Raw genomic sequence first — 14,777 nt, 5'->3', positions numbered from 1 at the left:
ACATAAGCGCAATTTTTCGTTGTTTTAACATGTTAGAAAATATGGTTTTTAGCATGGCCTGATGCTCCATTGCCCAAGATCTAGATTTTTGAACATCCATTTTAGAACTCTATCATGCTTAATTATAATTTCCCCTAGAAACCATTTTTTTGTTTTACTGTTAGATTTTCCAAATGATGAGTAATGAGTTACTTTTAAAGACGACTCAGTCCTGTAATATACAAATACATAGACAAATTTAAACCAAATTTTAAGAACTGTATTACTGCATAGTAAGTAAAACAAAGTAGCAAATTTAGCATTTTCACCGGATGTTTGTTTAATAATCAGGAATTAGTAAACAGAACTAAACTTCGTATTTTTTACCTGTTTACAAACGCAGACAACAGCTTTTTTGTTAGCAAGTTGATTTTAACATAAAATTCAGCTAAAAAGCGTATATAACTATATATATTAAAATTATAGCACAACAGATTAAAAAAAAGTATTATTAAATCATGGAACAAAATTTTAAACACAAGAACTACAATGATTATTCATCTGAACCAAAACTAAATAACTATTACAGTTAAGGCAAATAAGAACTTAAAATACAATAAAATTCATTAAGAAACTTCATAAAGTTAAGGCACGTAAGAACCTAAAAAAAAATAAAATTCAATAAGGAACTTCATTAAATCAACACTGACGTACATTAAAATCACAACAAAAACGTAAACAACATGTAATATGAAAAAGCTAGTTAATAGTGAGTTGCTACATTTTGAAGTGTATAAGTACAATGTTTTACGGAATGCAAGTCATACGTGTACCACCACACTAATAAAGATATTTTTATAATATTTTGTGGTTAACCAAACGTTGGCTCGTGGTTAAGCAAAGGCTTGGTTTCATCCTCATTAGGAACTGTATAACGTGGTTTGTGACAAATAGTACTTGAAAAAAGTAAAATTAGAGGCATCTCAATCAGTGCAAGAAAATGATGCAGAGCTAAATTGAAAACAACATAATCATTAAAGTTAATAAACACATCACCTTGTAGTAAGTTTGAATCAAAATTTAACAAAGAATGAACCAATGTCATAACAAATACTGTTCTACAAGTAAAATAAATGTCGGGTAAAATGACTTTTTTAAACCATCGTTTTTTATCAATCAGAGTGAAACTACCTTAAATCATACTTATTTAACCAAACAGCTAATCCTATCAAAAAATAACAACATACTACTTTTTAATATATGGGTTTACCTGATGCATTTACATAAGCATTAAAAGGGTGAGAACAGGAAATAACTCCTCTTGAAGCCAATTCTCTCATAATAGCGGATTGAAGAGTAACTACTATCATAATCACCTGTACAGTACAATATATGCCAATTTAAACCCCATTGGGGTGCAGGAATACTTATTTAACATATAGAACTTTTGATCCTAGTTTATATTTGAAGTCTGATTATTATTTGAAAGTCTATATCAAAAGGAATCCACCAACATTGGGCATCCATCTCAACATAAACAAATCAAACTAAATTTTTCCTAGAGCACTGGTCTCCAACCTTTTTAATAAGTGACCTCAATTTAAATAAAATGAAATCTGAAAAATTTGCACATGAATTTTGCTAAACATGGCCATGTGGTTACAAAAGGAAAGAGTAGTTCACTCACAAAATTGAGTCTGGTAAGTTAATTGAAGTCCAAAAGTAAATATTGGCTGAAATCTTTGTAACCTAGGATCTCTTAAGAGCTAAAAACACCTATTTTATGTAGAAGCAAAAGCCTATCTTTGCTATGTACTCAGTCACGTTTATTAGTGTGACATCACTGTTAAGAAAACGAAATACATAAATAAAAAAAAGCAAAAATATGGTGAGTGATTGGGCAACCGCAAAACAATTTTAGGAGACCCATAGGTTGGAGACAACTGGCCTAGAGAATCATACAGTAAATAACTGCTTTGTACAATATACATGAAAACGTTATTTAGCTTTAAAACAACTCATAGCTAACCAATTTTTATTGACAAAACTTTTACACACCGGAATGCAAACAAGCTTGACTCTCATGTAATGAGGCTTCAAGATTTTAATGTTACCCCTATATTGCATCACCATGAAGTACATAGAAACCAAAACACACATTGAGTTGATGACTTCCAAAACCACAATACCAGCATTCTCCTGCAAATAAGTTGACTTTTATAACTAACAACATAAACTTATAGTGTTAATATGTCTTAAAATCTCATCCAACAATATGTCGCATAACATTGTATTTGGACTATTGACAAAAAAAGAACAAATAAGACGTCAGTGAACCCGCAGGCTAATAACGCAAGCACTTCGAACAATTCATATTAATATCGTTTAATACAACATAGTACTTAAGAATATCAAAGCCCATAGAGTAGAAGGTACCATTTTTTTTGTTACTCTATATAACATGTTCTTAAAAGCACCCCTTTTTTTCGGGCAGTATTTTGCAGTTGTGCTTCTAAAGCGGGAACGCTCAACTAGGTCTAGGGGTGTGAGGATTTTTTAAGATTCCAAACTGTGAAGTCTTCCTAAATTATAAGCTATATTTATAACTAATAACATAATACTCTAAAAATCCTACACAACAATTAAAGTTGATATTTTAGTTTACAGAATTCCGGTGATTTTTAATTTATTTTTAAATAATAAAAAACTGAACCGAATCAAATCCAAACAATCCGTTTGTCCAAAACATCGCTTGAATAAAAATCAAAATTGGTCTCAGTATAATGGCTTGGTGCACTCCTATGCATATCATTCTTTCAAATTTTCTGGAACAACAAATAAAACATAAACAGTTACTGGAGGTCTTGCTGTAATTCCAAAACCCACATACAATTACTTGAAATAGCAATAGCTAATTAATCATTAACAGAGATAATCATTAAATCACAAGTGAAATACCCAGGGTGAAAGGGTGTATTTGGCTTCATTAAAAGTGTTTGTAAGCTGTAAAAATGTAGCCTTAACATATGTTTAAGCATGTGACATTTGGTTTTTCGGTGTGTAAAGTTCTTTCACAAAAATAGAAAAGATGACCCTAAAGAAAACTTTCAGCATTTATTATTTCGCAACAAAACACTATGGAACAAAAAATATTTAACTTTGTATTAGTTTACACACAAAATTTAAACATTTGATGTTCTCTCTTTTTCACCCTTTTATTTTCATCAGTTAGACCAGTGGTTTCCAACACGTTTTTAAGGCGACTAATTTTATAAGAAAAATTCAGTTCGGTAAAGTCTTGCGACCCAAGCAAATTGTCGTAATATATTTTAAAAGCCATACAAGATTGCGTTACAAACAAACTGAACTACAAAAGCAGTAACTTTTTCCGAAAATAATATATTTATTAAATCACTAATGAGATAGCTGTGCTCGCTTGCTGTCAATGAGTGTTTGGGATATAGCCGCATGTTGGCTTTAACTACCAGCTTTATTGTATGATCGTTTTGTATTTTTTCGTAAGCCTTATAATTAATTGAAATATAGGTCACTCAGCAATAACAATATTAATATTATAATAACAATAATTAAAAGGAACTGTTAAATGTTATTGCACTACGAACGTGCTACAAAGCTTTCCGATGTCTCGACATAAAACGCTTCGTGACTTATATTTAAATTTCCAGTTTTAAAATCTCTTCATGTTTTAATTCTTTTATCGTTATTTTTTCGTCCAAGAAATGTTATGCCTAAACACAAGCGACCCAAAAAATTATTCAGACGACCCAACTTTGGGTCACGACCCATGCATTGGGAACCATTGAGTTAGACTATTTAAGCAACCAGGATATGAGTTTGTACACTATAGTCAAGTCGGGTACATAAAAACGAGTTTAGCTACCTTGTCTGTCTAACTTTTGTCTTTAGCAACAAGTGTAATTTTTTATTTTAATTGAGCTAATGGGTCTACCTTTCTAATCACATAAAGGATTTTTAATTTTATTATACAAAAAAATATTTTTCAAAATTTGTTGTTTTTCTTTACCCTGGAGAAGGGTCAAAAAAACAATGCCAGGGAAAAATACAAGTGTACATTAAAGAACATTTATGATTAAATTATGGTACCCCGAATTGCAGAAGTTTGGGTATTTTACGTACAAGCCTGTTAGGAGTCTACCTTAGTATTTTTTATCTCAAAGTCTACTAACAATCCTCAATATAAAGCTTTTTTTTTATTTAGTTCACTTTATAAACCTAAAGATTACAAAATTAACATATGGGGTAAAAAAAATACATTGGAGTAACAAAAAACATTGCTTTTTTACCCCATTCCTATAGAATCTATTCGGATAAAAAAAAACATTAACAAAATACCTGAAAGCATAAAACAGCTAGCAAAGTAAGGTATTTTTTGTTAATAAATTAATGTTATGACCAGGTTTTTTTTTTTTGAAAAAAAGTTTTTTTTTGTTTTTTTTTTTGAAAAAAAAGATTTTTTTTGTTTTTTTTTGAAAAAAAGTTTTTTTAAGTAGTTTTAAGAGACCGCAAGTGTATCATTTAAATACCAAAAAGTTGCAAGTCCAAAATTTGGGAAACCGCTAGAGAAATTTGGGGGACCGTTTCGGTCCACCAAAACACCTTAAAAAAACACTGGTTATGACACAACACAAGGCCATTTCCTCAAACTTGGTTGTATAAGAATTACACAAAGATTTCTGATAGGCTTGCAAGTGTTTGTAATATACAAATTTAACAACTGTTGTTTAAACCAGCATAACTCTACTCAGAAAAAAAAATGAAGATGGTTGATGGCTTATTGGTGAGGCTAGGAAAAAAAAATTAGCTGATAAAGAAATTAGTAAAAAAATAGTTTAGGTATGATGGCATTGTTTTTTTACCCCAAGTGACTAAACAAAGAAAAAATATTCATAAAAATAAATACCCAAAGCACACCAGCAAAATTTTATGATTTATGTCCAGTGTTTGTAAAGTATTATGTTGCCTTAAAAATAATTTAAAATTAAAGAAATAAAAAAAATATTTATTAACAACCTTCCCATTGAAACCCTTGGACAGCAGAGAAAAAAGCAGCATGCAAGAGGAGGTGCTGCAAGTGAAACTGTTTCAGGTTCCACTTCACTATCATTTTCATCTCGACTACTTTCTTCTTTCTCAATGATATTTCGCATTACAAGAAAGAGCTCTTTCAAAGTAAACGTAAAATATCTAAAAATGGAGGAAAACATAGATTTAATTTATTGGATATTTTTTTACAGAACTTACATAAAATATATTACTATTCTCATAAATTCTAAACAGCATCAAACAATATATTACAACCTTCAGCAATTTATTTTTAGGTCTATTTAGAATAAAAAAAATAGAACAATTAAAATTGTACTCACAAAGCAAACACAAATTCCAGCAATTGCATAGACTGGGGTGAAATGAGAGAAAGATATGACATCAAAGCATATAGAGGGTAAGTGCCCTAAATATTTATAGAAAAAAAGGTTTAAAGATTATATTAACTCAAAAATCCACTCAAATGTAGAGCATTATGTAGTTAGTTATTTGCCAAAGCCCAGATAAGTCACAGTCATGCTATTTAGTAAAGTCATTGGAATAAAAAACTGCCCCAATAGGGGCAATAGTAAACTTTTTCCATTCAGAGCAATATTTAACATAGCAAATTAGGGTTGGCAAGCGGCAAGCCTGTCAATTGACTGGTCAATAATTGACCGCAGTTTATTTACCGGTAAAATACATATATTTGAAGCAAATGTTGTAAAGTTTATCAGCCTTGTTTTGATTAAAGTTTTCAATTAGTATTCAGAGCATGTCCTGTAAGGAAATAATATTTTGGATAAAGGGTGTAAGGAATAATATTTTGGATAATGATGTATTTTGAACCAAAAATGCTGAACTTTTAGAATTACTTAAGCCAATTCTATTTATAAATTGTAAAGTGACGTACCTACATTGTCGAATATTAGACAATAGTTTTTAAATATCCAAAAACACATTGATGGAGCTGTGCATTTCAGCCCATTGAGATGCTTAAAACAAGAAAATGTAAGAACAAGAATTTTGTTCTATAAAAACCGATTAGTTACATCAACACACAATGCTACATACTTACTTGACCCCGGATTTTCAAGTTGTGATGAAGAGTAAAAATATTTTTTTACTGATACATAAACTTGTTTGCATAACTTGGTGGTTGTAATAGTGGTAAAACTTTATACAGTACTGCTATAGTATTACTTGCAAGATGGGCATAGTTTTGCAAGATTCTTACCACTGCTGTTTAAAAAATAATTGTTTTTCTTAAATTGTTTTTTACAAACCATTGTACCTGAGCTAAAAAGTTTATATATTTTATTAAAGGGTAAAATCAAGGTTTATTTTTAACTTCAATTGCATTTTGAAAGTGTGTATAATATTTCCCAATATTTGACCTATTTGACGAGTATTTGACCGGTCTATTGACTGGATTTTATTTGACTGGTCAAATGCCCAACCCTCTAGCAAATACTAATTAAAAATCACAATGAAAGTCTTTAGCATAAGAAGAGGAATATTAAGCTGTTTATAAAGTAAAAAATTCAAAAAATAAAGTTAAATAGTTTATATTACAATGTTTCTTAACCATGTATCACACCCCCTCCCCTACATGGGGCACCAAAAACAAAAAAACCAACCAAAATGAAAACCATTGCATGCGGTAATGGTAGTTATTGTAATGGTGTACAGCAGTACATAAAGTAGTACTGGCCTGTACAACATCAATTTATTTATATTTAAATAATGCAGTTTTCAACTTTATTTAAACAAATGTATTCATTAAACACTATTTAACCTGTATGAATATTATGTGTTGTAAATAGCGATATGACGCATATCTTCGGCTTCGAATGAACAGCACACTCTCAATGACATAGTAGACAAGTGTAACAGCAATCAGCACAGTAGCTACGCTGAACAAAACCACATGCACTTCTGAAATTTCTAAACAAAAACATTGATTATTATGTATTGCAGTGTTTTCAGATATTTTGCCAACTTTCGGTTTAGACTGAAGTGCATAAAAATAAACCTTGACTTGTTATCATTTTTCCAGATCATGTTGTAAAACTTTTGACGCTTTCCTTTATAACTATTTTTATTTATACATATCTATTTAATATTTTACGATTGGCCATTGATTTGGGATTTGTGATCCTAGTTTTAAGTTCAAAATACAGTTTTGTAAGACTTTATTTTTCTTCAACAAAACAAACTATCTGTAAAAAACAAGTACACACAAATATCTTTATTAACAAGAACTAAAAGAGTGAAGTACAAAATGGACAATTATATATATGTTCAGGGGCCAATATTACTTTTCAGCATAATTTAGCCTTCATATAAATAACTTAAACTTGAGCCATACATCAAGCAGTCTTGTAATTTACGTTATTCAATGACTTGACTTGAGTGAACATAAGTCACTGTTTCTAAATGACTTGGCTTGACTTGACATGCTATTGGTTGTTTGATAAAATGACTTTTAAAAAAAATGACCTAAGTCCCAGTCTCATTTGCAAATAACTTAGGTCTAAGTCAAGTCATAATCAAAGCAAGTCAATTGAAGTCAAGTCCTGGTTTTAAAAATTCCATGTTAACCCATTAAAATTGGGTAACCTCGTCTGATTGTGAGAAATACCTCACTAAAAGTACCAAAAAGGGAATAGAGGGCAAGGAAATTATTTTATGTGCAAAAATTAGAATAAATAACCCAATTCTACGAAAAAAGGCCTTATGAAAACACTTAATTTCAAACATTAAGTCATTTGTTTAAAAGACTTAAGTCAAGTCAAGTAATTTTCCAAAAAGACTTAAGTCAAGTCAGCTCATTGACTTAAGTCGTCACAACACTGTAATAATACTTGACTTAAGTCTTTTGGACAAATGATTCCCGAGGGTTAAAATTAAGTGTTTTCTTTTAACATTTTTATATAAAGCTTGCTATATATTAGGTTTGGGTATTTAAGCTATTCCACATAATTGGACGAGTTTTCCTATTTTCATGACTGACATAAAGTCAAGTAATTTTTGCCCAATGCCCTATATAAATAAAAAATAACAATGACTTAGTTGCACATAGGTCAAATCTTTGACTTAGCCATCACAATTACACTTTTAAAGTAACTCCACTTCAATGTATCAACAAACAATAAATATACCAGTGCAAAAAGGTCAAGTCAACATTAATTCCCAAACAAAAACAACAACTTAAATATTATTATATCAAGTTAAAATTTAAACCAACCTTTGAACAAAGTGGTGATGTTCGGCGGCTTGTCGTAAGTGCAGTTGACAGTCATGTTCCATTCACATTGAACAACCTTACTCCATTGCCGGAATACGCCGGCACGTCGTAACTCGTAACCAAATCGCGTTGGCGAATGTCACATGTTTCCGATGGTGTATCTGTTTACTCGGCTACCAATTTGTTGCGGCCGCGACCTTTGTTTTATAAGGTCGGCGGTTTTTTTCTACCTTTCTTAATGTCGGCTGCGGTTTAAGCTCGGCGGGGTAATGATTAACCGAAAATTTATCTTATGTAAGTTGGCTTTAAAACTACTGTATGACAGCCAAAAACTCCGCTTTCAACATTTGTTGCAATTTTAACGTGTTCAACATACCTTTTTTGACATTTAGTTAAGGGTCGGTGGTTTACATAACCAACCACATAACCAACTGGATTCATTTGTACCACACTACGAAAACTCAGCATTTTGACTTTTTAGATAAGATCCAATAATGATCACTCGACCGCCGCAAAAGCAAAGCATAAGGGGAAACACCACTCTGCCGATTGACACTTTTTGCTGCAAGGGTTGCTTAGTGTTATTGCTAAAAGGAGATTTTTTCGGTTTGCGACATCTTTTAAATTAATAAAACTTTTTGCTAACCTTGAAGTTTAAGCAATAGTTTTTCCTCGATGCCTTCCCTAGTCTATAGTATAGGCCAGTGGTCTCCAACCTGTGCTCATCATATACTCCTACTGTTTTTCTTTACGATGACGTCACACTAATAGTGCGATGACGTCACACTAATAGTGCGTAGGTGAGACAACTTTCGTTGCTTCTACATAAAATTGTTATTTTTAGCTCTTAAAAGCTGCCAAATCAATGTGATGCAATCATGTAATTCTGTTATTGAAATACTCATTCTGTTTTCAACCATCATGGCTTTGTAAAGCTGGATTCAGCGCAATGAGCATAATATTAATAACGAAACATCGTAATCGCTTTGAAATCAAGCATGACATGCGGTTATATACTTATGCAACGTGGGGCCGTGTTTGCAAAAATAGTGAAAACTATGCAGGCGCAACCATCGCACTGAATGCAATTTACTGCTGAAACAAATTGGAATTTTTTGTGATCGATCGTTTGTTGAATTCTAATCTATATGTTAAATAAAACTTCCTAAAGCCAATCATTTTGGTGAAATTGTGTGCAGTTCTAAGCAAAAAGGTCTACGTCTACGACAATAAGTGCATCCTAAGGATCAAAAAGTCTGACTTTTACTTTGTGATTTTCGACAATGTATTAATTTGACTTAACAAATCTGCATAACAAGATTAAGTTTGATAAACTTGACCAAGCCAAACCCAAACGCTAACCAGCACCCTAACCCAAACAATGTGCGTTGATTTAATAATTAAATATAAACGCTTTAGGTCCCAATACACCAATTCGTGACGTAACAATCCTATTTACCCTGGACGAGAAAATCTGATGCCCATTCGAGTTTGAGCTTTTTCCTAAGCGTTCAAATAATTATTACATTAACACACATTATTTTGGTTAGTGTTCGGGTTAGCGTTTTGGTTAGGGTGGGTCAAGTGTTATTAATTTTATCTCACACTTTTTGTTATCTTTTGTGAACTTCCAGCGAATATTTTCCATTCATCTACGCCGGGAGTTTACCTGATGGTACATTTGGTGCATTGTCCAAGACCTCAAGGTATAAAAGTCAGAGTTTTCTGCCATTGGATGCCCTAATTGTCATAGACCTTTTTGCTTAGCAATGCGCTAATTTCAACAGCAACCTCAGAAGGGTCTCTGCGGGCCGTGATAAATTTTGACTTATACAATTAAGCATTTAAATGCAATGAGTTTGGCGAAACTTGCATTTGTTGTCCTAATACAGGCAAGAATTACGCTTTAAATCTGAAAAAATCGCATTTGCCTATAGTTGAAATAGCTCCAAAACATGAAAAATGGTTCCTACCAATCTCGAATAGGAGGTGACGGGCCGGATGATAATAATTGGCGGGCAGTAGTTTGTCCAACCCTGGTATACATTTCGTAAAGGTAATTTTCAACTGTGAATTAGGCCGTAGGCCTACATATTTTGCAGCAAATGTCCAGCGAATTCCAAGTTTACTTTGTTAGGAATCTTATAAACATGGCTTAAAAAATCGGAAATTACGTGATAACTTAATAGTACAAAAACCTTGAGAAACACTGCGTCAAAATATGTGTATAGGCCTATTGCCCCCAGTGGCGTATCCAGGGGTGCGGCAGTTCTTACCCCCCCCCCCCCCCCCTTTTTGTAAGTGGTATTATTGTTTTGTTCGTTGTCATCGTAACAAACTGTTCGAAGCGGCGTGCTTTTTAAGTAAATGGGTCACGCGTCTTAATCTAATGCGAAACCAAAATCGTCGAGCGCAAAACGCCGATTTTCGTCTTTTGTTTGGTCGACCGTAAACGTTGGAAGTTTTTCTCTTCTGCTATTTGTTTAGGTTGACTGATTAGCAAGTGTGTATTTGACAATTTACAACGCTAAGTCAAACCTTCTTTCTTTTTTTCTCGCTAAAAAGCGTCGAGTTATACGGAGTATGTTTCTCGCTATTTGGTCTCTGGGCTAATATCCGATGTTGGTGTAACATTGACATTTGTTTAACTGAAGCAGATTCTTAAACGAAGGTATAATGGTGACTGTCGTGCGCGTCTCAAAGTATCCATTTTTAAGTAATAATGGTTAACGCAAAATTATGCTCTTTAAGCATACTCTAACTAAGACCACGTGCTAAGTGTGCAATGGACACAACTTATTTCCCCTCAACCGCAACATGCAATTTAGCTGACTTTCACAAAGCTCGGCGCAGAAATCGTGGCATAATAACACAGTACCCTGAAAAAACGATCTTCGTTTAGTATTGCGGGTGGTGAAGACGTGCTTGTAATTTAGCGCTCGTTCCGTTCATGGAACTTGAAAACTGCGCTGCTGATAGTCGAATTATGTGTGATTCTACCACAATTCATCACACATATTTCATGGTCTTGGTTTGTTTTTTTTGCCTGAAGTTAACGATTGTACACCGTGATTTCGCAGCTGGCGCCTCACAGGATTGTCGATGACACACGTGGTCGCTTTTGCTGAACGTATTGGGCTGTTTCTGATTAGTTTTTTCTCACGTCTTGTAATCACCATTCTATGACGTCATACTGGCACTGTTTTATGACGTCATTATTCAATAACGTTAGACGAAAAATAGGGTAATTCCCTAAGTTGAAAATTCAGGAAACCCCTTTTTGATTTTCTGTTTACGCCCATGATTTCCCCCCCGGAAAATTTTCTGCGGGCGCCCCTGCTACTTGGTTAAGCCTATGATAGGCTATAGGCTACTTTGTTATTGTATCATTAATCAGCTAGTTAAAATTAATTTTCGGCTAAAAGCCCTACGCAGAAATCGTTTTATCTGAGTTACCAAGTGTTGTAATGACTTAATTCAATGACACTCTTTTCGAACGACTTGACGTGACAAAAGTATTTTGGGTCAAAAACTTGACTTACTTAAGTCGTTAATGGGTTAAATGACGTGCGATAATGAAATATTTTTTAATAAAATCAAGAAAATAATGAGTTGGACGATTACCAATTCAATGGTTTATCGTTAACTTGTTCAACTTAAATGGCTTGGCTGGAACTTACGACGTTTAAACTAACTTGTTTAACATGAAATTACTTGTTTAACACTGTAGTTTACTAGCACAACGAATGTGCTTAATTGCTTATCCTTTATAACGCATCAATACAATGAAGTCCTGTATTGCGTTTTTTATATTACACAATACAGTACATTAATCACCTGTTTACCTATATAAAAAACATGACTTTTTAAAGATGGCATTTCGCTGTCAATTTCTATGAAACTGCAAGGTTTTTCGTGCTATTTTTGCCTAGCGTTTTTAATGAGATAAATGAGCTTTAAAATATAACCAAAAAAGGATAAAATACAGTATATGTTCAAAATAGATTTTATTTCAGTTCGACCCTCGTGCCTCACAAGACAACGGATTTCTGGTTGAGTCATCGCATGTTGTGTTTAGGAGTCACTGCTTGATTGCTTAATGTGCATATGCATATGCTGAATAACTTTCAGGCTTCCAGGTACAAGACAGGGCAAAAATAACAACGGGTATTATATAAAAGCAAGCTAACAATGAGTGTCGATAGTAATAATTGATTGGTCAATAGTCATGTGTATTATTTGCGGAACAGGATTTCTTAGTAAATAAAGCGACTTGTTTTTATTGTTGTCAGAAGTATATATAGCAGTGATTTCCAAACTGTGTGCCGCGGTACACTGTTGTGCCTCCAGAGATTGTCAAGTGTGCCAGTTTTAAATACGCACTTATTCTTTACAAATTAATAATTTTGAAACATTTTCATATAGTTTGTCGTGTGTTAAGGGCGATTGTAAAATTACTTTATTGTTGAGAGTGTGCCGCGAAAAAGTTAAGATTTTTTTAGTGTGCCGCGAGCCCAAAAAGTTTAGGAACTATACTGATATATAGTGTGGAGCCACCTTTCCTTCAGCTTGGTGTTGTACGTCTCGAAACAATGCGTTGTTTTGTGCATTATTAAGGCAAACTGCGAAATTGGTTAATCGTAGTGCAGATTAAAAAGACATGCCTATTCGCCAAACAAATTATGTCACAGTAGACACGCAATATGTTCTAGAACAGCGGTTCCCAAACTTTTCAATTTTTTTTTGTCTGGTGGACCCTTTGCCATTATTTCGATATTTCGCGACCCTATAAGTTTAAAGGTCAGTTGAGCCATGTTTTTTGTAGTACACTAGTGCAGTCACAATTCTTTCTAAATATAATGTGGCAACTTTCTAACTAATGCTGATATCAGGCAGTACAGCACAATAGATGCTTTTTATGATGCCACAATATAATTAGGCATAAAAAAAGACTGATAATGTTGACAGAAAATGTTTAAATACAGTCGCTAAAGCCCAATGTTGAAAAAATGAAAGACTAACTCTTCTTGCGGACCCTATAACACCCACATTTTTGTTGATCGTTTTTAACTAATGTTGCCACACGATAACTGATACCATCCGTAAACAGACGCTTCCTGCTCTTAAATTACCCTTGTAGACCCTATGCTTAAAATAAGCATTACGGGTAAACGCTGACCGATCACAGGTGTCATGTCACGCAAATCAGTAAAAATAAATCGGTATTGTGTATATTGCTGGAAATTTCTTTATTAGATAGGCTAGCTTTTATTAGACAGTGTTGTATAAGAGTAATTTTTGAATTTTTAAATGACCCAAGTCAAGTCACTTGAATGAAAATTAACTTAAGTTCAAGTTATTTTCTTTAAATAACAAGTCAATTCCCGTCCAAATTATTACCAAAGCAAGTCTAAGTAACAGAATTGCAACAAAGATAACTATAGTAAACTCCTAAATTTGTGAACGCGCATTACTCAGAAATATTTTAGGAAAACACTCAAAACCGAAACAAATATCATGTCACTATTTATTAAATTTAATAATTGACTTAAATAACCCGATTGTAGCACTGACGTCATTATGTCGCGAGGCCACAATTAAACTTTTGTTTGTTTGCGGCTTGGATTGTCGTAAAACCGATTAAACAAGAAATTGTATAACGTCAAACGCATCCTATGATAAATTTAATTTCTTCCAAATATCTTCATTCGTTAACAAAATGTGACGTCACAAAGTTACACCTAAACGTGACGTCACACTCCAACTGCATATTTATTGATCATTTGTTTTGCTAAGGCCCGCATGCTACGAATTCTTAAATGCATCATTCTACAAGGTAAACAGTTTATCTGTTTCTTTGATTCTGTGGTAATGAAAAATAAAAAAAAATGTTTTTTTTTTAACTACATAGGCCTACTTGCTTTATGTTTTTGTGTTATTTTAGGTTTTTAAACTTGCTGTAGGAATTCCAAAATATGGTAAGATAAAAAATACATATTTTCAAGATATACATTATACTTATAGCGAAACTATGTAATGTTTACTAAAAAAGATTAGGCCTATAGTATATTTCACCGATATTTATTAAAGGAAGTTGAGATTTTAACTGCTACTTACCACTGCTAGATAACAACCTGTTTGTTTTAACACTTTTAGGCTGAAACGATCACTGAAGAACAAATCGCAGGTAAGAAGTTTTCGGTAATGCGTCTGTAAATGAGCAAAACTGTATTTACCAGCTTTGATGTCTACTAAAACACTGTGACGAACACTGCTATCTGGCAACAATCAAAAATGGCATATTTTCGCTACAAAAAACTTTTTTAGCTGGTCCGCACCCATCAGCTAAATTTATGTTCCTATAATAAAAATTAAAGTAATCAAACTGAAAATTAAGTGTTTTACAATTTGTTACGACTCTTGGTAAATGTGTGTAGAATTCAAAGAAGCGTTTTCACTTTTCGACAAGGATGGTGATGGCACA

General features: G+C 33.0%; 1 protein-coding gene across 1 annotated transcript; it reads right to left on the bottom strand.

Moving 5' to 3' along the window:
* Window positions 1–149: 149 nt before the first annotated feature.
* On the bottom strand, window positions 150–8,780 carry LOC146140908 (organic solute transporter subunit alpha-like). Its single transcript, XM_083392019.1, has 8 exons — window positions 8,294–8,780; window positions 6,842–6,990; window positions 5,385–5,470; window positions 5,032–5,205; window positions 2,693–2,804; window positions 2,038–2,178; window positions 1,250–1,355; window positions 150–990 (listed from the first exon to the last, which is right to left on the bottom strand). The coding sequence occupies exons 1-8, from the start codon at window positions 8,346–8,348 to the stop codon at window positions 851–853; spliced, it is 963 nt and encodes a 320-aa protein (XP_083248145.1). The 5' UTR covers window positions 8,349–8,780; the 3' UTR covers window positions 150–850.
* Between the last annotated feature and the right edge of the window lie 5,997 nt (window positions 8,781–14,777).

Source organism: Ascidiella aspersa, chromosome 6 (genome assembly GCF_963924565.1).
Source record: "Ascidiella aspersa chromosome 6, kaAscAspe10.2, whole genome shotgun sequence".
NCBI classification, from domain to species: Eukaryota; Metazoa; Chordata; class Ascidiacea; order Phlebobranchia; family Ascidiidae; genus Ascidiella; species Ascidiella aspersa.
Note: the sequence above shows the minus strand (reverse complement) of the source record. Positions and strands in the feature narration are given on the sequence as shown.

Excerpts from the sequence above, each read along its gene's own strand:
- LOC146140908 (XM_083392019.1), bottom strand. The coding sequence starts at position 8,348 with ATGACTGTCAACTGCACTTACGACAAGCCGCCGAACATCACCACTTTG. Across the intron at positions 5,471-6,841 it reads AACACATAATATTCATACAG|GGCACTTACCCTCTATATGC; the intron begins GTTAAATAGTGT and ends ATAAATATTTAG. Across the intron at positions 2,179-2,692 it reads GATTGTTTGGATTTGATTCG|GAGAATGCTGGTATTGTGGT; the intron begins GTTCAGTTTTTT and ends ACTTATTTGCAG.